Here is a 27,222-nt window from a genome sequence, read left to right on the forward strand (position 1 = left end):
AGATATGGTTATATAGAGTTTTACTGATATAAATGTCATATTCTTGGCTCATTTTGGCTGATAGTCTTGGATAAGGTCTAGAGCTTTGAAGGTCTTAAGGACTTAGTTTGGTATTTGAATATAACTGTAATGTTTTATATAGTGTTCAACTGTGATGATTTTTAAAATATGGTATTACTGTTACTAGACTTCATGCCTATGCTCCTTAAGATTTTATTTTTGTCGTGTACTTTTCCACAATAATATAAAAATATGAATTATGATAATACTTTGCAGTTATTTCAGTTATGCTAAATGAAAGGGGCAGGCAACAAACTTTTACACTAAGATATGTTGCTACTCAAACTATTAGTAGTACAATTTTTTTTGTTGAATTACTAGTCAAATCTATGAATCTGTGTTTCTCTCTTTTTATTTCAGGCATTCCTCGAGTTATCCAATGTAAATTTAGACTTCCCCTGAAATTAATCTGCCTACCAGGTCAGCCTTCAAAAACTGCAAGCCACAAACTAACTATTGATACCAACAAATCTCCAGTCAGCCTTCTCAGTCTCTTTCCAGGTAGGACTTTTGAAGTAACATGCCTGTAACATAAGAAATGTTAGGAATTTCGAATGGAATCCTTCATCAGCAGTTAATGATGGGGTAATTATCAGATAATTGTTAAGTAAGAATATAAAAACGCCTCAAGGATTTTTCCCTCTTGTTTGACTGTTCAAAGGCGAATAGCTTATATCAACAAGGTATACCTTTTAAGTTTGATTAAAATTATTATAATCATTATTTTGCTTCAGTATTCAGAAATGAAAACATCAAGTGCTTCTTTTTAGACTGTGGAATTTTTTGGCTTGGAATGTAAATATTTATTATTCACCTTTATTTTAGGTTTTTGGATATATCCTTTTTCTAAGTATATAAATATTTATTATTCATCTTCACTGTAGGCTTTGGGTTATGTACCTTTTTAAAGTATATTCTTGTGCCCCTGAAAAGTAATCTCCTAAGTAGATGCTCTTTGTGGTTCTGCTTTTTCCAGCATCAGGAGGGGGCGAATGTTCCTTCTCTGGCTCAGATTGTTTAGAAGGGGCTTCATGTATAAAGCTTGAATATCACATTGAACATTTGGGGTAATTTGTGAAGGTGTGACTTCCTCCAGGTGTCAATTTTTCTTTCTGAGTAGCTTAGAAAATCGAGAGGTGTTGATTGGATAAAACACCTTTAGTAACTGGGGTTTCTAATGTGTCACATTTATTATCTTTCTTGGTGATGGGATAGAATTAAAAAAAAAGAATCTGGGAATTAAATCAACCCTTTTAAATCTCTTATTAAAAATTGGCACTGTTGACTGTGAGACGCATCCTTACCCTTGCATTAGTGGGTAGGATTTAGGATACAAAGAGTATTTCCCACCAGGTTTAGAAATTTATGGTAAGTCAACTTTTGTGTTATTAACTACTTAAAGTGCTTAAAATTTATTTTTCATTAACTTGAAGTGCTTCAAAAGCTTTATTTATATGAACTCTGTGAAAAAGCTCCAAAATTAAATGCTCTTTATTACAATTAATCTGTTCTTTAGTCTGAATTGAATTTGGGTGTGTGTGTGTGTGATACATATGACATATATGATATATATGTATATATGTATATATATACAATTAGGAAATAGTTTTGTACCTTTTGGTTTGCTTCTCTTTTCCCTTCCCTTTCTTCTTAGGCCATTTTCTTATAACAAATTTGGAATATAAAAAAGGCAGAAAGAATCACTACCTTTGTAACATCTTCCACAGATGTATTAGTTCCTTAGATCTCCTTTGCTATCCTGGGAACATAGTTGGAAATTATACTTTGAACACCAAATTTATTGGTGCCTTTGAAAAATGTTTAAGACCCTGGTTTGAATATCATGTCATCTGCAAATGAAAACAATTTTACTTCTTCTTTTCTAATTTGGATTCTGTTTGTTTTTTGCTTGCATTTTACCTTGGCTAGAACTTCTGGGGTGATGTTGAATAGCAATGGTGAGAATGGACGTTCAGTCTTTCACCAAGTGTGTTTTAGCTCAGATGTTTAGCTGTAGGTATTTTGTAGATGTTCTTTACCAGATTGAGGAAGTTCCCTTGTAGACCAAATTTGCTGAGAGTTTTGTCAGGAATGTATATTAGATTTCTTCAAAGCTTTTTCTACATCAATTGAGATATTTATATCATTTTCTTTAGTCTGTTAACAGGTGGATTACATTGATTAATTTTTTAATGCTACCCCAACTGTGCGTTCTTGAGATAAATCACACTTGATCATGATGTATTATCCTTTTAATATGTTGTTGGATTTAATTTGCTAAACTTTAATTCAGAATTTTTAAATTTGTGTTCATGAGGGATATTGATCTGTAATTTTGTTTCCCTATAAATATGTGCCATTAATGTGGAGTTTGTGGAAGGAGTGGGGAAATATTTTCTTCTCTTCATTTTTTTTGAAGAGTGTATGGAATTGGTGTTATATCTTGCTTGAATATTTTGTAGAATTCACCAGAGAAGTTCTCCAAACCTAGAGTTTTTCCTATGGGATAGTTTTTAAGCTAAAAATTCGTTTTCTTCAAAAGATAAAGGACAATTCAGGTTATCTATTTCTCACTGAGTCAGGTTTGTTAGTTTTTGTCTTTTGTAGTTTTGTCAAGGAATGTGTCTGTTTCATCTGAGTTGTTAAATTTATTGGCATAAGGTTGTTCACAATATTTCGTTATTACCCTTTTAAAGTCTGTAGAACCTTTAATGATAAGAACTCACTCACTACTGACACTGGTAAATTTTGCCTTCTCTCTTTTTTTTTTCCTGATCCGTTGACTAGAGATTTATCCATTTTATCTGCCTTTTCAAAACACCAGCCTTTGGTTTCATTAATTTTCTCTTTGTATTTTTTATTTTCTATTCTTTGGGTTTTTCTGATTTTCCTTTCTTCTGCTTGCTCTGGGTTTAATTTGTTCTTCTTTTTCTAGTTTCTTAAGGTGAAAGCAGAGACCATTCTTCTTTTTCATATAGTTGGTTAATGCTATAAAATTTCCTCTAACTACTGCTTTAGCTGCATCCTACAATTTATGAAATGTTTTGTTTTCGTTTTCATTCAGTTCAAAATACTTTTTAATTTCCCTTTTGATTTCTTTTTTGACTCCAGTGTTATTTAGAAGTGTAGTATATAGTTTCCAAATAGTTGGGGATTTTTCCATGGATCTTTTTGTTATTGATTTGTACTTGAATTTCACTGTGGTAGGAGAACATACTTTGTGTGACTTGAATCCTTTTAAATTTATTGAAACATTTTACTGCCCTGAGGCAGCACTGTCTTAATAAATGTTGTACATGCATTTGAAAATAATGGTCTTTCTACTGTTGTTGGGTGTGATTTTACATAAATGTCAGTGAAGGCAAGTTTTCTAATAGTTTTTAAAATCTCCAGTATCCTTACTGATTTTCTGTCTACTTGTATCAATTATTCAGAGTAGGGTGTTAAAATCTCCAACTGTAATTTGTCTATTTCTTTTTTTTTTTTATCAGATCTGTCAGTTTTTGCTGTGTATATTTTAAAGTCTGTTTTAGGTGCCTAAAATTTTAGGATTGTTAAGTTTTCTTGATTATTATGAAATGGTCTTCTATCCTTGTTGATATTCTTTGCTCTGAAATCTACTTTATATTATTAACTCTATTAACATAGCTATTCCAGCTTTCTTTGTATTAGTGTTACAGTAGTATATATATTTTCCTTCTTTACTTTTAAGTTATTTATATCTTAATATTTAAAATAGATTTCTTTTTTATTTTGGAAGATTGGTCCTGAGCTAACATCTGTGGCCAATCTTCCTTTTTTTTCTTTTCCTCCCCAAAGCCCCACTACATAGTTGTATGTCCTTCTAGTTCTTCTACGTGGGATGCTGCCACAGCATGGCTTGATGAATGGTGTGTAGATCTGCACCCAGGATTTGAACTGGTAAACCCCGGGCCACCAAAGTGGGGCACACAAACTTAACCACTCAGCCATGGGGCCGGCCCCTGCAAATATCTGCTTTTTAATTGAGATGTTTAGACTATTTATTTTCAATGTGATAATTGATATGCTTGGTTTTAAATCTACCATCTTACTATTTATTTTTTATTTGCCTAATCTGTTTTTTTTGGAGTTGTTCCTTTTCTTGTCTTTTCTGCGTTGTTTCGAATTGAGTATATTTTGTGATTTCATCTTATCTCCTTTGTTGTCTTATTCACTATAACACAGTGTTATTTTAGTTCTTTCTTTGAAGTTCATGGCAATATTTTTCAACCTTTTTTTTAATACTTGCTCCCCCAAAAGCCTTTTTAGACATGTTTTTCCTAATCAGCCCCTCCATATATTTTAGTACTACAAATATCCTGTACATCTGTTTATATTCTATATGAGTATCTGTTTTTATAGATAAAATGAGAAAGGTTTTTTTGAGCCCTGTGAATCGATTTTTGCCTTCTTAGGGTCAGTATTCCATCATTAGAAATGCATGATACAGTATATATTTTTAACTTATCACATTCTATCTTTAGGTGATGCTACCTCACATATAGTTTAAGACCCGAATGACAATATACTTTCATTTCTCCTCTCCCAGCCTTTGTGCTGTATGGAATTACCTTTTCCACTGCTCTTCATTCCTTTGTATAGATCCAGATTTCCATCAGATATCATTTTCCTTTTCCTTGAAGTACTTTAACATTTCTTTTAGTGCAGTTATACTGATAATGAATTCTTTCAGCTTTTTTATGTCTGAAAATGTATTTATTTCATCTTTATTTTTCAAAGTTATTTTCCCTGGGTAAAGAATTGTAGGTTGACAATTGTTTTCTTTCAGTACTTTAAAGATATTGCCCTACTGTTTTCTGGCATTGCATTGATAAGACATATGCTGTTCCTCTGTACGTAGTGTGTCTTTTCTCCTCTGGCTGCTTTCAAGATTTTTTTTTCTTTGAGTAAGTTACTTTTGGTGTTCCTTCATATAGTTTTTTGATTTTGTTTTATTTTCAATTTTCTTGTGCTTGGGGCTTGTTAAGATTCTTTGATCTGAGGGTTTATAATTTTCATCCAATTTGCAAATATTTGGTCATTATTTTTTCAAGTATTTTCTTCTGTCTCCATTCAGTTTTTCTTCTTTATTTTAAGAACTCCAATTATATGTATCTTTGTCCTTTGAGGTTGTTCCAGGCCTTAATGAGGCTCTGTTTTTGTTTTTTCAATCTTTTTTCTTCTTGTGCTTTATTTTCGGTAGTTTCTATTGCTATACATTCAAGTTATATTCTTCTCCAGTGTGTAATGTACTTTTAATCCCACTCAGTGCATTTTTAATTTCAGACTTTGCAGTTGTCATTTCTCAAAGTTAAAATGGGTCTTTTTTTTTTTAAAATCTTTCATGTCTCTAATATAGCTCCTTTGAACATATATAATAATATAATAACTATTTTAATGCCCTTGCCTACTAATGTGTGTCATTTCTGAGTTAGTTTGGATTGATTTTTTTCTCATTGTTAAGGATCATAATTTCTTCCCTCTTTGCATGTCTTGTAATTTTTTTCAATTATTTTATTGAAATCATTAAGGTTTATAACACTGTGTAATTTTGAGTGCACATTATTTATCATTTCTGTATAGACTGCATCGTGCACCCCACCAATTGTCTAATTTTTATCTGTGACTGTACATATGTGCCCCTTTACCCCTTTTGCCCAGCTCCCCACCCCCTTTCCCTCTGGTAACCATTAATCTGTTCTCTTTATCCATGTGTTTGTATATCTTCATATCTTTCATATGAGTGAAATCTTGCAGTATTGTCTTTCATTGTCTGGCTTATTTTCTTAACATTGTACTCTCAAGCTCAAACCATGTTGTTGGAAATGAGACAATTTTGTCTTTTTTATGGCTGAGTAGTATTCCACTGTATATATATGTGTGTGTGTATATATATATATATGTATATACCACATCTTCTTTATACATTCATTCATAGCAGGGCACTCAGGTTGCTTCCACACCTTGGCTATTGTGAATAATGCTGCAATGAACATAGTGGTACACAAATCTCTTTGGATTGTTGATTTCAAGTTCTTTGGCTAAATACCCAGTAGTGGAATAGCTGGACCGTATGGTATTTCTATTTTTAATTTTTTGAGAAATCTCCATAGTGTTTTCCATAGTGGCTGTGCCAGTTTCCCTTCCCAGCAGCAGTATATGAGGGTTCCCTTTTCTCCACATCCTCTGCAACATTTGTTATTTTTTGTCATGTTAATTATAGCCATTCTCACAGGTGTAAGGTGATAGCTCATTGTAGTTTTGATCTGCATTTCCCTAATAGTTAGTGATGTTGAACATCTTTTCATGTGCCTATTGGCCATCTGTATATCTTATTTGGAAAAATATCTGTTCATATCCTTTGCTCCTTTTTTTGATTGGGTGGTTCATTTTTTTGTTGTTGAGTTATATGAATTTTTTATATTTTTTGGAAATTAACCCCTTGTTGGATATATGATTTGCTGCCACTGCCCCTTCCCACAATCATGCTGAGGGTGTTCCAACTTTGGGGGCTGCAGCAGTACTATAGGCACTCCCGGCAGCCGGGAAAGTGTTTGAGTGTGTGCACTGGGCTGCCGGGGAAGGGTAGAGGGAGTCCTCACCTATCTCCACCACTTCCCGGGGAACTAGTCCATCCCCCTTCAGATATATTGCTACACGGGTCTTTCAGGTGTCCTGTTGTGCTGTGTGGGTATCCTCTGTTGGTCAATGAATATCCATTTACTTGTAGTTCAAAGGGGGAGAGATAAAGGGAACAAGTCATTCCACCATGGTGCTGACGTCATTCAGTCTACATGTCTTGTAATTTTTATTGGAAGACAGAACTTATGAATGTTATCTAGTTGTGTATTGAGTATTTTAGTTGTCCTGTAAACTTTCTTGAGCTTTTTTGAGGGATAAATTGAAGTCACTTGAAAAGTTTGATCCTTTCAACTTAGAAGTGTTTCTTTTAAGCTTTGTTAGGTGGAATGGGAGCAACATTTATTCTAGGGTGAACTTCACCAACTACTGAGGTCAAACTCTTTTATGTATTCTACCTGATGCCTCATGAACTATGCTGGTTTGTATTCTGGCCAGTGAGAACAGGGACTATTCCTGACCCAGGATGGGTTCATGGATTGTTTCCTGTAATTTTTGGGGGTAGTTTTTTCCCCAGCCTCAGTAATTTCTTCATAGGCATGCACAGATTAGCATTCTGCTGAATACTCAAGGGGTATTCTGTAGATCTCTGCAGATCTCTTTCTTAGTAGCGTTCTCTTCTCTAAAACTCTGCCCTGTGAACGTTTGCCACTTTGGCCTTCCCACCCTCCTAATTCTATCTCCTTGACTTGGTGAGAATGCTGGGTTGTACCTAGGTTCCTCCTCCATGTACTGGGGCCTGGAAATTTTCTGTAGGTGGTAAGCAGGGGCAAGCATAGACTCACCTTATTTATTTATTATTTGTTAGTGATCACTGTTATTTCTTTCTTGATCTCCAATGTCTTAAAGAATGCTGTTTCATGAATTCTGTCCTATTTTTTTTAGTTGTTTCCAATGAAGGATAAATTTGGCTCCACTTTCTCCATCTTGGCCCAAAGTGAAAGTATTTGTTATAATTTTTATTTGTTTTTGAGTCAGGATTCAAATGTAGTTCACTTACTGCAATTTTTTGACATGCATTTTTTGGTATCTTCTTTTCTTTAGGTTTCCCACTTCGTCTCTTTTAAATTGCAGTTTATTTATTAAGGAGTACAGATTATTTTTCCTATGATTTTCCCACACTCTGAATTTTGCTGATTACATCCCTATGCTATTGTTTAGTATTTTGTCTGTCTGCCATGTTGCCTCTAATTGATAGTTGCATCTAGAGCTAGTAGAGTCAGAGTTATTATTTCGGCCACACTCCTTCATGAATGGTGGTATATACTTTCAGCAGGGGGTACATAATATCTGTCTTTTTTCTTTTGGTGATAGTAACAGCCATTGATGTTCAATGCTCAGGCTCATTAGTTCATTGGAAGTTGAAAAATGATGCTACTCTATTTATTTCAAGCTTTCTTTAATTTTTAGCTGGAATATTTCTATACAGAGAACCTTTTCCTTATCTACTATTGATTATGTGTCATAATTTGAATAGCATCATCAGGATGAATGCTTGCTTCTTTGTTTTTATAACTGATTGTTAAAATATGAGTTGAGTCTCCAAGATCCTCTAATAGTGACCATTTGGCTTTTCTGTTTTGTTTTTAGTATCAATGGGAACACATGCCTTTAAATATATTTGATATGTTCCACTCCATTGCAATTATTATCTTTTTAGTACTCAAATATTTTCATTTCTGGCCAGTGGTAGTCTCTTTAAGTTGGCTCTTATGTCCTTTTCATGCAACCCTACTAGTCACTGATAGCTTCCTTGCTATCTGGTGTGACAGATGTTTAAGGTTCATCTGTGTATTTCCTGCTTCACACCTAGAATGAACCAGTAGAAGAAAGAAAATTAAATGATTCCAGAGTATTCTTGTGAGGCAGAAATTTTAGCAATTGGAAGCTACTATGGAGATCAGTTAATATATTATACTTCATACGTGGGCTTTAACCATGACTAGTGACATTAAAAATATTTGTCATCACTAAGCTTCCTATTCAAGATATTAAGTGTTTTGCCTTGTGGTTATGTAAAGTGTTTTTTTCTTTTCTTTGCAGGCTTTGCCAATCAGTCAGAAGATGATCAGGTGAATGTAATGGGTTTCCGCTTCTTAGGAGGTTCCCAAGTTACTCTTCTTGCTTCCAAAACCTCTCGTAAGTAAAACCATGGTATTATTGCTTTTGAAATTTTTTATTGAGGACAGTACATCTCAGATCATCATCACATAAGGATTTCTGCAGAGTGATGTTCCATTAGCTATTGAAAACCAAGAGCCATGGTATAAAGTATATGGAACATAAAAGTTATGAAGATAGATTCCTATTTTATTAGACATATGTAACTTTGGTTTTGAGGATGAGGAGAGTTTGAGAAAAGAATTTAAAGAATTAAAAAATGTTTTTGGGATAGGTATATGGTGAATTAGGTTTTAAGATCTACTAGAAATTGGAATTGATTTTTTTGGTGTGTGTGTATATTCTTATATCCTCCTTTTGGACATGGGTAAAGATGAAGGTGAAAGTAAATGATTTTTGCTGAGACTAATCTCAGTAGGCTGAAACATAGTAATTATATAATCAAGTTTGAATTTCAGATTTAAATGTGTTTTATTAATTTGGTTGCTTCGTATGAACACTGGTTGAAACTGTTTAATGTAAAATTGACTTCTGATACATGTAGGATACTGAAGCTACTAAACTCACTGAGTTATATACACCTTCATGGAAATAAAATAAAATATTAAGAAAGGAAGTGTTTAACAAATTGTAGGAATAGTAAGAGTATTGGAAGGAATGAATACAAATTTATGTATTTATGTATAGAAAATGTCTGGCTAAGTATACTCCAATTTTTTAAAATCTCTGCAGCTTGTGCAATGGGCTTTCACTTTCTACTTTATGCATTTGCAGTTTTAGTTGGTTATTTCTTTTTTAATCAGAAAATATAATAAAATAAGGACATATCCTTTTTGAAAAATAGAGGTGTTAGTAGGAGGAACATACACACATCCCTATTTTAGAAACTGTAATATTTGGCTAAAATCATGACAGTTTCTGGAATATGTAGATTGGTAACTGGTGGAATAGACTTGGATATAACTAAAGATTCTGTAATAAGGCACAGAAATCGAAGACAATTCTGAGAAGAATGAGGATTCTGTACTTTTTGTGGTCTTTGGGATTGGTCATGATTACTGTCTTCTATACGTTGGCACTATTTTGTTTTGATTACCTTCAGTTGGATGATGGAATCATTTTGGTACATTTCTCTTAGTTAAAGTATACTCTTCAGTTAAATTGAAAACATTGTTGCCAACATTTCCTTTGGAAATTGTACACATCTGTTTGACTTCAGTGATGATACTATATGATGAATCTGCAATTGAGACCATTAAAAAAAGGCAAAAAGTTATTCTTTGTGCAAATGGGGATATTTATATTTTAATGCATTATATTTATTCTTCTTTTTAGATAAAGTAACTCTTAGAGCATTGTTGTTGCCCATGATTACCTTATCATTATCTAAATTTCAGCAAATATCCAAGTATATAACTGGTTTGTTCACATTCATCTGAATATATGGCAATGCCTTGACACAGCCATTGTGTGGGCAGACAGACTAAATAATGGAATAGGACATGACCTTTAAATAATGGACCAAATGAACTATGTAAACTGGAATCTGAAGAGTCGCCGTTACAATTCCCTGATGGATTTTTGGCTTCAGTGACACGGTGAATTCTACCTAGGAATTACCCTTTGGTGCTGAAGGGAGACAGATATGAAGAGAGTGCAGTTTTCTGGGGTTGAGACTAATATTGGTGCTCTCTACTGCTCCATCAGAGTATTTATCCCATAGAAAGGAATGAAGTGATTTGTACGCAGTCTGTGTTTGGCATTTTTCTTTTCTGTGAAAGGCATGCAGTCTTTAGTGTAGAAACCTGGATTGACAGAAATCCTACATATGGAAAGAACCCAGTATTCCTTCCCTAGTAAATAGTCAAGTGCTTCATAAGTCACGTAGATCCATTGCTCTTGGATCTTGGATAGTATTTTCTGTGGGTTTCACATATTCGTCTCTTTTTAAAACCTGCATGATAATAAGCCAAGGTTTGAAGTGTGCTGTATGGTAATTTTAATTCAACTTTCTGGTTCAGTACAGTTCAGCCAAAGCAGACACGAGTAATACAAAGGCAGTTCATTGCCTCAGATATCAAATCACATTCTCTGGGGAACTGAATAGGTTTTTATTTTCAGATGGTAGAGTAGTGCTTCAATGTAGTTAGAGTTTATTATGTGAATTCTGAAAAAATGAAGCATTAAAGATAAAAATATTGAGGAATAATACTCTATACTAGCAAAATTTCTGAAAAGGATTTCCAAGTCCTAAATTGAAAATGACAAGACAGGTGATAGATATGTCTATTACCTTGATTGTAGTGATAATTTTACAGGTATATGCATATAGTCAAACTCATCAAATTGTATACATTAAATATGTGCAGTTTTTTGTATATCAATTATACCTCAATAAAATTGTTAAAAAATAACAAGACAGATCAAATTTTATGAGATCAAATAGTTTTATAATCAGAATTGTAAAATATTTCTATAAAGAAGTCAATTATTTTGAGTGATTCAGTGCAGTGCGATTACAGAAAAAAATGCTATTACCTAAACATGTATATATCCCTGCCATGCCACTTTCTTAAGCCCCAGATCCACATAGTGACTTCTTATCTCACACAACAAACACTGACACCTCTCTCCCTCCTCCCTCCTGCCCCTTTCTGTCTCTATACTTTATTGGTCTCCTTTCTATTTCTATTTTTATCCTGCTTTTTTTCCACTTGTTTCTTAAAGGATTTAAAATAGTTTACAAAAATATCCAAAATATGAAAGGAGAAAATAAATAGTTGAAGGAAACAGAGAAAATAAGAGCAGGAAATTAATAAAGGTGAGAATAAGCTTAACACTCAGATGTGTATACTGTTTAATCAATAAGATGCTAACAGCCTAAAAATAACAAGAAAGCTTTTTATTTATAATTTTCAGAATTTTCAAAAGATAAAATCAAATCAGTTGTTTAGGAGATGCATGGCCTTTACTGGTGTTGAGTCCAGGATGAAATTTCTCTTCTGACTATCCCAAAGACACCTTCTTCAGTAATGTCTCTATAACTTACTTTTGTAACTATAATAATTATATAATCATAATTTATGAGTAACAAATTTATAGAGCATTAAAAATAATGATCAAACTCAATTTACTAAATATAATTCTATCTGAGCCAAAATTAGTGCAGTCTAAGCTGCAGCTTAGTCAGAGGATAAATTTAGAGTATCTAGTGTTGCAAGTTGTTTTTAGTATCTAGTGTTTTTAACAAGAATTGGACACCCAAACTCAGTAATTCAAAAGCGAGAGGTAGCTGGAAGGAGTTGTGGGTTTTGCTTTGTTTTTAAATGAGCAATGTTAGAACATGTTTGAATATTAGTTGAAATGATTGAGTTCAGTGGGAGAGTCTGATGATCAGGAAGGAGAAGGGGGTCACAAAGCAATGAAGTCCTTGAGAAGGAGAGAGGAGATTGGGCGCAGAGCCCAGGGTTGGGTGGAGGGGATTGAGGGACAGGCCTTTTAACTTCACTGTGATAGGAGGGATTAAGTGTAGGTTCAGGGAGACTTCAGATTTGTTGGTAGAAAGATGAGGGAGCTTTGATGATTTCTAAATATGAAAAAAAGTTATGACATTGGTGTCTTGGAGAATAAGCAAGCAAAGTCATGAAGGATCAGGCAATGTTGGGTTCCCATTTGAAGTCTGAGATCCTGAATTTTGAAGTGAAACCGGTCGTATCCTTGTTAGATGGTTTTCCCTGGCTGTAATTTGTTTATCTGTGTCCAAGAAACTGAAGTCAGGTCTGGGATTTTGAAACAGAAAATTTCAGATAAAATGTTTTTGTGAGAGTGAGTGTACTAATGGACTACCAAATCTAAGCTGCTAAGAGAAGTAGAGATTCGAGAAAACTGATATGTAGTGATAAATTAATGGGTTCAAAGGATCACAAGTCTCCGTAAAGCTGAAAAAGTGAAGTAGTTAGAGTTACAGAGCAAGTGAACTAGAATAAAAAGTGGTGGTCAGAGAATGGATGAGATGTTGGTGTCAAGAGTTCAGAGGGACTGCAGATTGTGATAATAACAAGTTCATCAGACAAGGCGTGGCATTCGGGGAGTGAGTTGCTAAGATGGAGAGAAGACCAATGGAGACAAGGATTTCAAGAACATGAGATGTCACAGTTGTGGATATTGAAAGAAGCTGTTTGGTGTTAGCACAATGAATGAGAAAATGAGAGGCACCCAGACACATTATTGTGAAATTTAAGAGCGCTAAGGATCAGGACCATTTCCTTTCGAAAGGAAAAAACAAACTGCTCACCGAATGTGAATCAAGAAGGCATCTAACTTTTCATCAAATCATTTGATGCTAGACGACAATGGGAAATTTTTCCCTCAGATCTGAGGGAATTGGTTTTTAACTTAGAATTCTGTACCTTGCTAAACTGGTAATTAGCAATGAATGCTGAGTAAATACATACTCTCAGTGTCGCAAGTAGGGTTATGCAATTGCAAATAGCAAATTTATGTGGCTTCAGGTAGGCCTTTGGAAAGTGGAAAAGATAACTAATACAGTGAACTTTTCAATATCCTAAAAGATTTTAATACGCTAGAAAGAGTGATTGAATTGAATAAGGTCAAGATTAAAAGTCCTTTGCTTATCCATTTTGATTATTTTGCTTTCAGGTGTAATGAAAGAATTACAGTAATGCATGTGAAAAAGGGTTAGGCCTTGAAAAAGGTGCTCTTTTTGCATCTGCCAAAAGAAAGCATATGTGATCTCGAACTATGATAACCGAAATATCTTCAGAACAAGGAAAGTGCGAGTCTTACTCTACTCCATCTGGGTAGACCATGCCTTTGTTCATTTTTCATTCAGTAGGCATATTAGATATAAAGACTGTTGTGGCTCTTGTAGAGCTCCTGGACTAATAGGAGAGACAAACAGGTAGAGAACCCACAATAGAATGACTGAATATGTTTACAGAAGCACACTTTAGGTGCTATTGGAGTCCAAAAGAATGAGGTTCCATGTGAGATTTTATTTGTAAAGGATCTTGAGGAATGAATAGAAGATTATTAGGTGGAGGGCATTCCAGAAAGAGTAAAAGGGTATCTTCAGATGCTTGATAAAGAGTGGTGTTTTCAGAAATCAGTGAATTTTCTTGTGTGCCTGGAAGTTCATATAGTAGGGACTCTGTGATGGTTGTTAAATGAAGCCCAAAAATTTAGGGCTCAGGGTCCAAGATGGCGCCGTGAGTAGTCCTCTTTGTCTCTCGCCCTTCGAGTCTACAATTATTTGGACACTTATCGCTTGACAAAGGATATCCAGACAACATCTCAGGACGTCTGAGACACCCACGCGACTATACATCGGAAGGCGAATGGACTTTCCTCCGGGAGGATGTGGAAATAGGTGAAAACTCTCCGACCCCGACGGGCAGCCTAGTACCCGCAAGCGGCTTTCTTCCAACGGACGCCCCCAGAGGATCCACACACATCTAGGCCAGGAGCGAGAACACAACAGAGGAGCGACGGTGGAAATAGGTGACCAGAACCCTACCTAAACCCCCCGCAATTACTCCTAAACGCAGAGGGAAACTTTGGAGTTGCACACCTGAGCCCGCGGGGAGAGTCTCTCCCCGCCATTGGCGGGGAGATCCAGCCTGGTGCTCGGGGCGCCCGGAGGGTCCCAGAGAGAGACACGGAGGGCACGGAGGTCTCCCAGCTGCCGTTGCCCACCCCGTGGGACTAGGGATTGCCGGAGATCTCGGAGAGGACCGGGGCGGGGGGAAGTTTCAAAGGCCGGTCCTGCGACCCGGAGGGGAAGCGCCGGAGCTCCGCCCGGGCAGCAGACAAAACTCTCTGTCTGCCGTTAGCAGAGGGGCCATGCTGAACATTCATGGCTCCGGGAGAGGCCCGGAGAGAATCCCAGAGAGCGGGGCGACCCCCAGCTGCCGTTGCCCGCCCCGTGGGGCTAGGGATTGCCGGAGATCTCGGAGAGGACCGGGGCGGGGGGAAGTTTCAAAGGCCGGTCCTGCGACCCGGAGGGGAAGCGCCGGAGCTCCGCCCGGGCAGCAGACAAAACTCTCTGTCTGCCGTTAGCAGAGGGGCCACGCTGAGCAGTCACGGCTCCGGGAGAGGCCCGGAGAGAATCCCAGAGAGCGGGGCGACCCCCAGCTGCCGTTGCCCGCCCCGTGGGGCTAGGGATTGCCGGAGATCTCGGAGAGGACCGGGGCGGGGGGAAGTTTCAAAGGCCGGTCCTGCGACCCGGAGGGGAAGCGCCGGAGCTCCGCCAGGCAGCAGACAAAACTCTCTGTCTGCCATTAGCAGAGGGGCCACGCCCAGCATTCAGGGCTTCCGGCAGAGGCCGGGAGAGAAGCCCTGAGGGCGGGGCGACCCCCAGCTGCCGTTGCCCGCCCCGTGAGGCTAGGGATTGCCGGAGATCTCAGAGAGGACTGGGGCTGGAGAGAGTTCCAGAGACCCAGCTTAGTAGCCTAGTGGGAAACCCTACAGGCTCACAGCAGCCTTAGGGAAAGCCTCTGCACAGCACCAGTAGAAGGCACCCAGCCGCCAGCCACAAGGCTGGAAGACCCCAGGGCAAAAGCAGCATAGCTAGGTGTACTAACCACAGACTGTAGAAGATGCCAATAGCTCTCCTGCGACCCATAGAGGACAAGTGAGTTTTGGTGGGTGCAGAGAGCAACGGAGCAACAAATATAAGTGATCCCACCCCTGGCCGCTGGAAAAGCCCATAACACCGTTGCAGACCCCAAGGAGAGAGCACATCTAGGTGGGCTGCAACAGTAGGCACCTGCAGCCTGAAGCCCCCCTGTGACGGCCCCCACGGCAGAGGAGGGAATACAAAGGGCCACTGTGGCTACGAAGAGGGGCCCAGGCCCAGTTAGCAACTACGGACAGGGTTCCTGGTAGGTGAAGTATAAACAGCGGCTCCCCCCACCACAGCAGCTGAAACAAGTGAAAGGAGCAACTAAACTCTATCTCCATGCGGAGGCACAAATCAACAACATCAAGCAATATGAAAAAATACATTAAATCTCCAGAACAGAAAGAAGGTAACAAATACACAGAAAACAATCCCAAAGAAAATGAGATATATAACCTAAATGATGACGACTTCAAAACAGCCATCATTAAGATTCTCAATGAGTTAAGAGAGAACTCTGACCGACAACTCAACGAGTTCAGGAGCTATGTCACAAAAGAGTTTGATACGATAAAGAAGAACCAAACAGAAATATTGGAAATGAAGAACACAATAGAGGAGATTAAGAAAAATCTAGATGCTCTGAACAGTAGGGCCGATAATATGGAGGAAAGAATTAGCAATTTGGAAGATGGCAATATAGAATTGTTGCAGGCAGAGGAGGAGAGAGAAGCAAGACTTAAAAGAAATGAAGAAACTCTCCGAGAATTATCAGACACAATTAGGAGATGCAACGTAAGGATTATAGGTATACCAGAGGGAGAAGAGAAGGAGAAAGGGGCAGAAAACCTATTCAAAGAAATAATGGCTGAGAACTTCCCAAATCTGGTGAGGGAGATGGATCTGCAGGTGACAGAAGCCAATAGATCTCCAAACTTTATCAATGCAAGAAGACCAACTCCACGACATATAGTAGTGAAGCTAGCAAAAGTCAACGACAAGGAGAAAATATTAAGGACAGCCAGGCAAAAGAAACTAACCTACAAAGGAACCCCCATCAGGCTATCAGCAGATTTCTCGGCAGAAACTTTACAGGCTAGAAGAGAGTGGAATGATATATTCAAAAATCTGAAGGACAAAAATCTACAGCCGAGAATTCTCTACCCAGCAAAAATATCCTTCAAATACGATGGAGAAATAAAAACTTTTCCAGATAAACAAAAATTAAGGGAGTTTATTGCCACAAAACCTCCTCTTCAGGAAATCCTCAGGAAAACCCTCACTCCTGAAAAATCCAAAAAAGGAAAGGGGCTACAAAACCAAGAGCAGAGGAGATAAGTAGAAGGACAACAACAGAGAGTAGCAGCTCTACATCAGAACAGATTAAACCATGGGACGAGAAACAAAGGAAACTGAAGAAAACCGGAAAACAAGACACAAAATGGGAGTGGAAGGCCCCCACGTCTCAATAATCACTCTAAATGTAAATGGATTGAACTCCCCAATCAAAAGACACAGAGTGGCAGGATGGATCAAAGAACAAGATCCAACAATATGCTGCCTCCAGGAAACACACCTCAGCCCCAAAGACAAACACAGACTCAGAGTGAAGGGATGGAGAACAATACTCCATGCTACTAACGAACAAAAGAAAGCAGGTGTCGCTATACTAATATCAGACAAGGTAGATTTCAAAGCAAAACAGATAAAGAAAGATAAAGAGGGACAGTATATAATGATAAAAGGGACTCTCCACCAAGAAGACATAACACTTATAAATATATACGCACCCAACACAGGAGCACCAAAATTTGTAAAGCAACTCTTAATAGAACTAAAAGAAGACATCAACAACAATACAATAATAGTAGGGGACCTCAACACACCATTAACACCAATGGACAGAACATCCAGACAGAAAATCAACAGGGAAATAATAGAATTAAATGAAAAATTAGACCAGATGGACTTAATAGATATATATAGAACACTTCATCCAAAAACAGCAGGTTACACATTCTTCTCAAGTGCACATGGAACATTCTCAAGGATTGACCATATTTTGGGAACCAAAGCAAACATCAATAAATACAAGAGAGTTGAAATAATATCAAGCATCTTTTCTGATCATAATGCTATTAAACTAGAAATCAACTACAAGAAAAAAGCAGAGAAAGGTGCAAAAATGTGGAGACTAAACAACACGCTTCTCAACAAACAATGGATCATTGAAGAAATTAAAGAAGAAATCAAATTTTATCTGGAGACTAATGAAAATGAGAACACGACATACCAAATCATTTGGGATGCAGCAAAAGCAGTCCTAAGAGGGAAATTCATCGCAATACAGGCTCACCTCACTAAACAAGAAAAAGCTCACATAAGCAACCTCAAACGACACCTAACAGAACTAGAAAAAGAAGAACAAACAAAGCCCAGAGTCAGTAGAAGGAGGGAAATAATAAAAATAAGAGCAGAAATAAACGATATTGAAACAAAAAAGACAATAGAAAGGATCAATGAAACAAAGAGTTGGTTCTTCGAAAGAATTAACAAAATTGACAAACCCCTAGCCAGACTCACCAAGAAAAAAAGAGAGAAATCGCAAATTAATAAAATCAGGAATGACAGAGGAGAAATCACAACAGATACCAATGAAATACAAGAGATCATAAGAGAATACTATGAAAAACTATATGCCAACAAATTGAACAACCTGGAAGAAATGGACAAATTCCTAGACTCCTACAATCTCCCCAAACTGAATCAGGAAGAAATGGAGAATCTGAATAGACCTATCACAAGTAAGGAAATAGAAACGGTAATCAAAAACCTCCCCAAAAACAAGAGTCCAGGACCAGACGGCTTCTCTGGAGAATTCTACCAAACATTCAAAGAAGACTTAATACCCATTCTCCTCAAACTGTTCCAGAAAATTGAGAAAGATGGAGAACTCCCTAACACATTCTATGAAGCCAACATCACTCTGATCCCCAAACCTGACAAGGACAACACAAAGAAGGAGAACTACAGGCCGATATCACTGATGAACATAGATGCAAAAATCCTCAACAAAATTTTGGCAAACCGATTACAGCAATACATCAAAAAGATTATACACCATGATCAAGTGGGATTTATACCAGGGACACAGGGATGGTTCAACATCCGCAAGTCAATCAATGTGATACACTACATCAACAAAATGAAAAACAAAAACCACATGATCATCTCAATAGATGCAGAGAAAGCATTCGACAAGATCCAACACCCATTTATGATAAAGACCCTCAGTAAAATGGGTATAGAAGGAAAGTACCTCAACATAATAAAGGCCATATATGATAGACCCACAGCAAACATCATACTCAACGGACAAAAGCTGAAAGCCATCCCTCTGAGGACAGGAACAAGACAAGGGTGCCCACTTTCACCACTCCTATTCAACATAGTACTGGAGGTGCTGGCCAGAGCAATTCGGCAGGAAAAAGAAATAAAAGGAATCCAAATAGGTAACGAAGAAGTAAAACTCTCGTTGTTTGCAGACGACATGATCTTATACATAGAAAACCCCAAAGAATCCACAGAAAAACTATTAGAAATAATCAACAACTACAGCAAAGTAGCAGGGTATAAAATTAACGTGCATAAATCAGTAGCATTTCTATACACTAACAATAAACTAACAGAAAAAGAACTCAAGAACTCTATCCCATTCACAATCGCAACGAAAAGAATAAAATACCTTGGGATAAACTTAACCAAGGAAGTGAAGGATCTATACAATGAAAACTACAAGACTTTCTTGAAAGAAATAGGCGATGACATAAAGAGATGGAAAAACATTCCTTGCACATGGATTGGAAGAATAAACATAGTTAAAATGTCCATACTACCTAAAGCAATATACAGATTCAATGCTATCCCAATCAGAATCCCAAGAACATTCTTCACAGAAATTGAACAAACAATCCTAAAATTCATATGGGGCAACAAAAGACCGCGAATTGCTAAAGCAATCCTGAGCAAGAAAAACAAAGCCGGCGGAATCACAATCCCCGATTTCAAAACATACTACAAAGCTACAGTGATCAAAACAGCATGGTACTGGTACAAAAACAGGTCCACAGATCAATGGAACAGAATTGAAAGCCCAGAGATAAAACCACACATCTATGGACAGCTAATCTTCGACAAAGGAGCAGAGGGCCTACAATGGAGAAAAGAAAGTCTCTTCAACAAATGGTGCTGGGAAAACTGGTCAGCCACATGCAAAAGATTGAAAATCGACCATTCTTTTTCACCACACACCAAAATAAACTCAAAATGGATCAAAGACCTAAAGATTAGGCCTGAGACAATAAGTCTTTTGGAAGAGAATATAGGCAGTACACTCTTTGACATCAGTTTCAAAAGAATCTTTTCGGACACTGTAACTCCTCAGTTGAGGGAAACAATAGAAAGAATAAACAAATGGGACTTCATCAGACTAAAGAGCTTCTTCAAGGCAAGGGAAAACAGAATTGAAACAAAAAAACAGCTCACTAATTGGGAAAAAATATTTACAAGCCACTTATCCGACAAAGGGTTAATCTCCATAATATACAAAGAACTCACACGGCTTAACAACAAAAAAACAAACAACCCGATCAAAAAATGGGCAGAGGACATGAACAGACATTTCTCAAAAGAAGATATGAATATGGCCAATAGACACATGAAAAGATGTTCATCATCGCTAATCATCAGGGAAATGCAAATCAAAACTACACTAAGATATCACCTTACCCCCGTTAGATTGGCAAAAACATCCAAAACCAAGAACGACAAATGTTGGAGAGGTTGTGGAGAAAGAGGAACCCTCATACACTGTTGGTGGGAATGCAAACTGGTACAGCCACTATGGAAAACAGTATGGAGATTTCTCAAAAAGTTAAAAATAGAAATACCCTATGACCCAGCCATCCCATTACTGGGTATCTATCCTAAGAACCTGATATCAGATATCTCAAGAGTCCGTTGCACCCCTATGTTCATCGCAGCATTATTTACAATAGCCAAGACGTGGAACCAGCCTACATGCCCAGAAACTGATGATTGGATAAAGAAGATGTGGTATATATACACAATGGAATACTACTCAGCCATAAAAAAAGACGAAATTGGCCCATTCACAACAACGTGGATGGACCTCGAGGGCATTATGTTAAGCGAAATAAGTCAGTCAGAGAAAGACGAACTCTATATGACTCCACTCATAGGTGGAAATTAGTATATTGAGAAGGAGATCTGATCGGTGGTTACCAGGGAAAAGGGGGGGTGGGGGGAGGGTACGGAGGGGGAAGTGGTGTACCCACAATATGACTAACAAAAATGTACAACTGAAATCTCAAAAGGTTGTAATCTATCATAACATTAATAAAAAAATAAATAAATAAATAAATAAAAAAATTTAGGGACAAGTGTAATGATCAAATCTAAAGTCACCTGCAAACCACCATATGTCATTGTGAGTGCTTTAATGTGTACAGTGATTAATCAATATAAAATTACTGTTAATATTTATCTTAGAATTTCTTAGCTATATTGTCAAGAGACAATGGGAATATTATATAAATCCATTTTGAAAAAGCCTTTGAAAAGTAAATTTAGAGAAACCATCCATAGTTTCTACTACACTCTTAGTTTCCACTAAGAGTTTGTGTATTGAGAATATTATACTAGTATCTACTGAAACTGTTTATATTATTTCCTCCAACTTTTTGGTTTAAAAAGCATTCATCTGCTTTTCCATTTCACATTTTAAAATTTCCAAATAGCATAAATTATATTGATGCTTTGTTTATGATGTGAATACAAACATTATTTATATTGATGAACTTCAGATGTTCTGACATGAATAGAGACTGACGTGATGGCTTTTTGTGCCCTGCTTAGTTAAATATATTCTTTTCTCCATTTGTAGTAGAGTGGATTGGCAATTGACTGGGCTCCAATCATCCAAATTTATTTCATTTGGAAGCTGAAATGGTTATTTCCACCGAGCTGCTATTACAAGATGCAAAGGAAAAGAGATAAAAAAATAAATTGAATGTTCATTTTGGCAGCTATTTTAATTACCAATATTGTAAGGGTGTATTTTAAAATACAACTTTCTTCTTTCATGTTATATTATAAATAGAAATTTTCATGTCTCCTTTCCATAGAATGTATACTCTGGAAAGCCTCCAAGTCAATGTTAGCCATCTTGGAGTACTAATACTGAGAAAATGTTTAATAATCAAAATGATGCCTTATAAATCTTTGATTCTTGTTGATTTTTGGTGATCTGAAAAAAAATCAACTTAAAAATATTGTGTTTATATTTCTAAATCCCGTCTAATTATAAATTTTTCATTGCAGAAAAATTTAGTTTTCTTTTTTTCCCTGCATGTGTTGATGAAAATAAGAAATTAATTGAAGCCTAATTTTTAAAGTTACAGAAAATATCATACCTGTTTAAATGTTTATTATGATTTTTACATTTCTATTATTTAGTGACATTCTATACTTGACCACAGTGGAGTACTATCTTAGTCCATTCAGGCTGCTATAACAACAAAATACCAGAGGCTAGGTGACTTTTACATGGTGGAAATTTATTTCTCTCCGTTCTGGAGGCTGGGAAGTCCAAGATTGGGGTCCTGGAAAATTTGGGGTCTGGTGAGGGCCAGGTTCCTGGTTCATAGATATCTGTCTTTTCACTGTGTCCTCACGTGGCAGAAGGGGCAAGAGGACTTTCTGGCATCTCTTTCCTAAGGGCACTATTCCCGTTCACGAGGGCTCCACCCTCATGACCTGATTACCTCCCAAAGGCCCCACCTCCATATGCCATCCCACTGAGTATTAGGATTTAACATATGAATTTTGGGGGGACACATTCAGTCTATAGTGAGTACTGTTGGGTAGAGTTTTACTTTAATTTGGATTTTTCATTGAACTTTAAATTTTTCATGTGTTTCTCTCTACACTTCATGTATTGGATAGTTTTAATTTTTTCAACCAATATTTTTTAAACATCTAATTTTGCTTAATCTAAATTTTATAATACAAAGATAAGTCACATTTGTATAGGTCTCTGCCATACAGCATTATATTTGATCTCCATAACAACCTTGTGAGGTATGTTTCATTTTCCCCTTAGTGTGGATGAAGAAACTGAAGATTGGATAATTTAATTGTATTGAAGTTACAGATGTAAAAATTTACTAGATTTAAGGTTTCCTCAGAGGATAAGACCTGAGAAACTGGGAATTTCCTTCCTAATGTGATGCCCTTACTTGCTACATACGCCACTACCATCTGTTACCTGAGCCATGGTTGTAATGTCCTAACTATAAGTCTATTCTTGCCCCTTTCCAAGCATTTTCTACTTGACAGATCTTGTAATAAAAACAAAGAAACAAACAATCACACATTATATCATACCAATCTCCAGCTTAAAATCCTTTGTGTTTATGCTAATAATCCAAACTCTTTACCAAGCCTTATAGGTCTTGCTGTATGTTGTGGCCCCAGCCTAACCTCCGTCCTCGTCTGTGCACACTCTGTCTTCCTCTGGTCTTCTCTCAGTTCCTGGTACATGTCTGACTTTTTCTGCCCTGAAGTCTTTGTGCTTGTTATTCCCTCTATTTGGACTATTCTTTTCATCCTAAATATCCAAGCTTTGTACACAAAATGATAAAGAATGTGGGGTCTGGACTCAAATTGATAGTTTAGATCACAGCTCTGGCATACAATTCATCTGGATGACTTTGGAAAAATTACTTAACCACTCTATGCCTGTTTTTTCATCTACAAAATGGGATAAAATAGTACAATTACAATATGTAAGAATCAGATGAGATAATCCCTAAAAAGCATGTAGCAATTTCCTGGTACTTTGTAAGTGCTAGGTAAATTTTAGCTGCTAGTATGATTTTCTTTAATATTACTGTTAGTACTACCACTGATGTCGCCTTCTCAGTGTGGCCTTCCCTGACCACAGCATCTTAAGAAAGAACATCCATTAGTCTCTATCATAGCACCCTTTTTATCTACATCATAATAGTTTTATAACTTATAACTATTTATTTGTTATTTGCTTATTTATTTTCTATCTTTCTCACTAGGATGAAGGCCAGGACCAGTATGTATTGTTCCCCATTGTCTTTCCAGCACTTAGCACTTAACAATGTTTTTTGGATTAATGAATAGGTACAGTGTTACCTTGAATCTTCTTGAGACTATCAACTGAAGATAGTCTTGCATTATGGCTCTTTCATAAAGAGAATTTCATTCATTTCTTTGATTTGTCCCTTTGTTTTGAACCTACTGCATGTGACTTTCCTCTGCTATTTTATCTTTAGAGAGTGGAAGTCATTGTGTGCCCAATATGGGGGATTGAGATGGGTCTCTCAGAAAGTTCATAGGCCTCTTTGGAGATAATTTAAATCTTGGTAAAAGGAAAGGAAGATGTTTGGAGTGGCCCACGTTTCATTTTGTCAGATTAGGGATTTTGTTGTCTGCCAGGAGTGGGGAAGGAGCTCCAGTTGTAGGCAGCTGAGACAGGACACTATACTTCTCTGGGGAGGAGTTCTAAGTACCACTGCCTTTCCTGGCTAGCCCTCAACATCCCCTGTTTTCCTTAGTACGTCCCCCATGCCCAGTGTAAGGTGTGAGTGAGGACTAGGCCCTTTCTAGGAGGCATTAGGGTAGGTGCTGATTGGGTTTGTCTTTCCCCATCGACAACTCAGCCCCTGGCCGGCTGAGCTTGGGGATACTGTTGATATTCTGCTGAGAATCCTGTCCCTGTTTTCCCCAGTGGTAAATTCTGATAAATTTTCATACTAACTTTGGGTAGACAGACTTGCCTGGACACACCTGACTGTGCTTTGTTTCCAGATTTTCTTGAAGTACCTACATGGGTGATTTGGCAGAAACTGGTATAATGTCTTGTTATAGTACAGCATTAAAACTGCTCACCCAGCTTCAGCCCTTCTAGCCTGCTCCGTCTTTCTCAAAGCATGGTTCTGCCTCAGGGCCTTTGCACTCACAGTTCCCTTGGCTTGGAAAGCTCTTCCCACAGATATCCTCATGTATCCCCATGGCTTGCTCCTTCACTTCATTCAGTAACTTGAAATGTGTATATTTTTCATCTTGGGCCAGATGATGTAGTTCTTTTTAAACATGTTATAATAATCCCAGTTTATGTACATCTCTTTTAAGATGTATAAATTGTGTCACATTTGTATTGAAAACTTATAGTTGAATGCGATAACTTCTTCTCTGTAGTTTTCTCATATAAAAGAAATTTTATTCTTATTGTGTATTTAGTGTGCATCCCAGGTTTTTTCCTACTTGCACGTGGAAGCCTATTCAGAATTCTTCTAGAACCTGAATGGTTTCCTTTGAAATATTAGCACTGTAACATTTATGTAAACATTTGGCTGTAAAATGACAGCAAATTCTATGCTAAGGAAAACGTTTTATTAAAGACACTTTTTTTTCATACCTGCTATTTGAAAGTTACTGGGTTAGTTAGGTGCTGTCTGGGTCTAAAGAAGTTTGTGGTGGAATCTGTGCCCTTTATGTTACAATATCCTGGGGGGAATAATGGTGACCATGATGATAATAGGTAACATTTATTGAGTACTTAATATGTGTCAGGCACCATTTTAAGTGTTTTGTTAAAAGATGCATATGCATGAAAGGAAATGAGTTCATTAGGCAGAATGTCCTTTCACTTTTGGCATCTCAGAAACTGGAAGTTGTAAAGGATCTTGTTCAACCTTATGAACCCTGAAGGGAGCCCTTTTTTAATGCCCTTGACAGATATTCCTACAAGATTCATAGGAAGGGCTCTGAGCCCCTGAAGGGGCTAGAAGGATCATAAGCCTAGAAGGAGCTGAGGACCATGAGCAGCTGTGTGAGGAACAGGGGCTGGAGGAGGAACTAACAGCTAGCCTGTTTGAAGAAGCCCACAAGATAGTGCGAGAAGCCCACTTGAAGTAGGTGGCATCAGAAAAGCCACTGAAGGAGGCGTAGGGAAGGCAGAGGTGACTGGTCATCATGTCCACACCAGCCTCTCTCAACTATGATCTTCAACTCACCTGTCAAGTCCCACTAAGACTGGGCCCTGCACTCTCACTGTAAGAGCACCAGCAGCTCTCCCTCTGCCCAGCCATGTGTCCTGCTCTGGGATATGTCCTCTCCCCGGACAAGGAGGTGGGCATGACCCTTTTTGCAGATTTCCAAGCCTGCAGGGAATTGCCTACATTGGACAAGCCGTGTTCCTTCCTGGGAAGGGTATACTGAGAGGATGTGGGCCCCTGCCTGCACTTCACAAGGTGCGATCTCTTGGGTGCTGATGTGGGCCACTGTGGACAACATGCTTACCATTGAGCCTGTGGCTTTGCAGATACTGCCTGCAGTGAAGGTGGCCCTGGTTGAGTGTGGCAGTGCCAACATATGTATCCCCACCTGCCACCATCACATGCGCCTTTGTTACTCCGATAGCCATGACTGCAGCTAGCTGACCTCTCAGATTGGATCACTTCAGTGTACAACTCGTCACCTACATCTGCTCCATCTAGTGAGGCCTGATACAGCAAGCCAGTGTTCTGGGAGATCACAAAGCTGCAAGAGGTGATGTAGCTGGCTTGGCTCAGCTTCTTCCCTTAGGAGGCCTGGGGCCTGGAGAGGGGCTCTGAGTTGGAGCAAATACTTGCCCCGTGATGGAAAGACACACAGAAAGACAAGGTCCTGGAGCCAGCCCTGAGCCAGAAGCCAAACATCTGCCTGGTTAGGACAAGTGGCTGGGACCTGGAGGTGGTGCTGAGTCAGCATCAAATATCTGTCCCAGGACAGATACAGGGACACATAAGCCTGTACCTCATGAGATGACCTGTCTTTCTTCCCCACTGAGTTCTACAACTCACAAGGAAACTTTCAAGAAAGCCCCAAAGACCAAGGAGCTCAGAACCTTAAACACTTCCAGTGGAGTGAAGTAGTTCTCTCCTCCTGAGGCAGCTAACTCTGTGGATATCTATAATTATTATATGATTCTTATTGTCCTTCTGCCCTTTGCAGCTCCTTTGCTATTGTCTAATTCTTCTGCTATGTTATAGGCCTTTACATACTTCAAAATAGTCATCTATTCCCTGGGGGGGCACGTCCTGGCACTTCTTTGGCAAGGTCAATCTTAATGGCGTGTCCCTGAATCAGTGATGGCAGAAGAGTGTTCATTCTTCCCTCATCACTCGATCTTTCCATGTCTACTGTGAGCTCTTTGAGGGCAGAGACTCTTGTTTTATTCATGATTTTATCCCCAGCATCTTGCCCTGAGTTACATAAATGTATGAAGGAGTGAATAAATATACACCAGTCTGGATTAAATATGTTGGATCCCAAGCTTAGCTTGGATAGGACTCTAGATTTAGAGGATTTGAATACTGTATTTTGTCATCATCATTCTCTCTTCTACTTCTCTACTCCCACCTCACCACAATTGTGCTCTTTATTCTTCTTCTAAAGCATTAAACTTTCAGTGACATTTACAAAGAAAGGTGAAAGCTATTATATCTGACCTTGGTCTAATATCTTTGACGGGGAGAAATGAGGAAAACATCTGATCAGCACCATGGGCAGAAGCCAGCATCCAGAATAAGACTGGGATGAGGGGAGGACTGTGGGGGCTCCAAGGGAAATGATATGACAGCAGA

At 37.9% G+C, this 27,222-nt stretch overlaps 1 protein-coding gene and 1 pseudogene across 3 annotated transcripts in view; both read left to right on the top strand.

Moving 5' to 3' along the window:
* Nucleotides 1-27,222, top strand: part of BBS9 (Bardet-Biedl syndrome 9) — a 428,290-nt gene that overhangs the window by 185,831 nt on the left and 215,237 nt on the right. For all 3 annotated transcript variants that reach the window (XM_014838754.3, XM_014838755.3, XM_070511651.1), the window contains 2 exons: nucleotides 421-561; nucleotides 8,764-8,859. In XM_014838754.3, coding sequence (XP_014694240.1) covers nucleotides 421-561; nucleotides 8,764-8,859 — 237 coding nt within the window. The remainder of the gene's footprint in view (nucleotides 1-420; nucleotides 562-8,763; nucleotides 8,860-27,222) is intronic.
* LOC123287329 (guanine nucleotide exchange factor for Rab-3A-like) lies at nucleotides 9,205-26,236 on the top strand (annotated as a pseudogene).

The sequence above is a fragment of the Equus asinus genome, chromosome 1, assembly GCF_041296235.1.
Source record: "Equus asinus isolate D_3611 breed Donkey chromosome 1, EquAss-T2T_v2, whole genome shotgun sequence".
NCBI classification, from domain to species: Eukaryota; Metazoa; Chordata; class Mammalia; order Perissodactyla; family Equidae; genus Equus; species Equus asinus.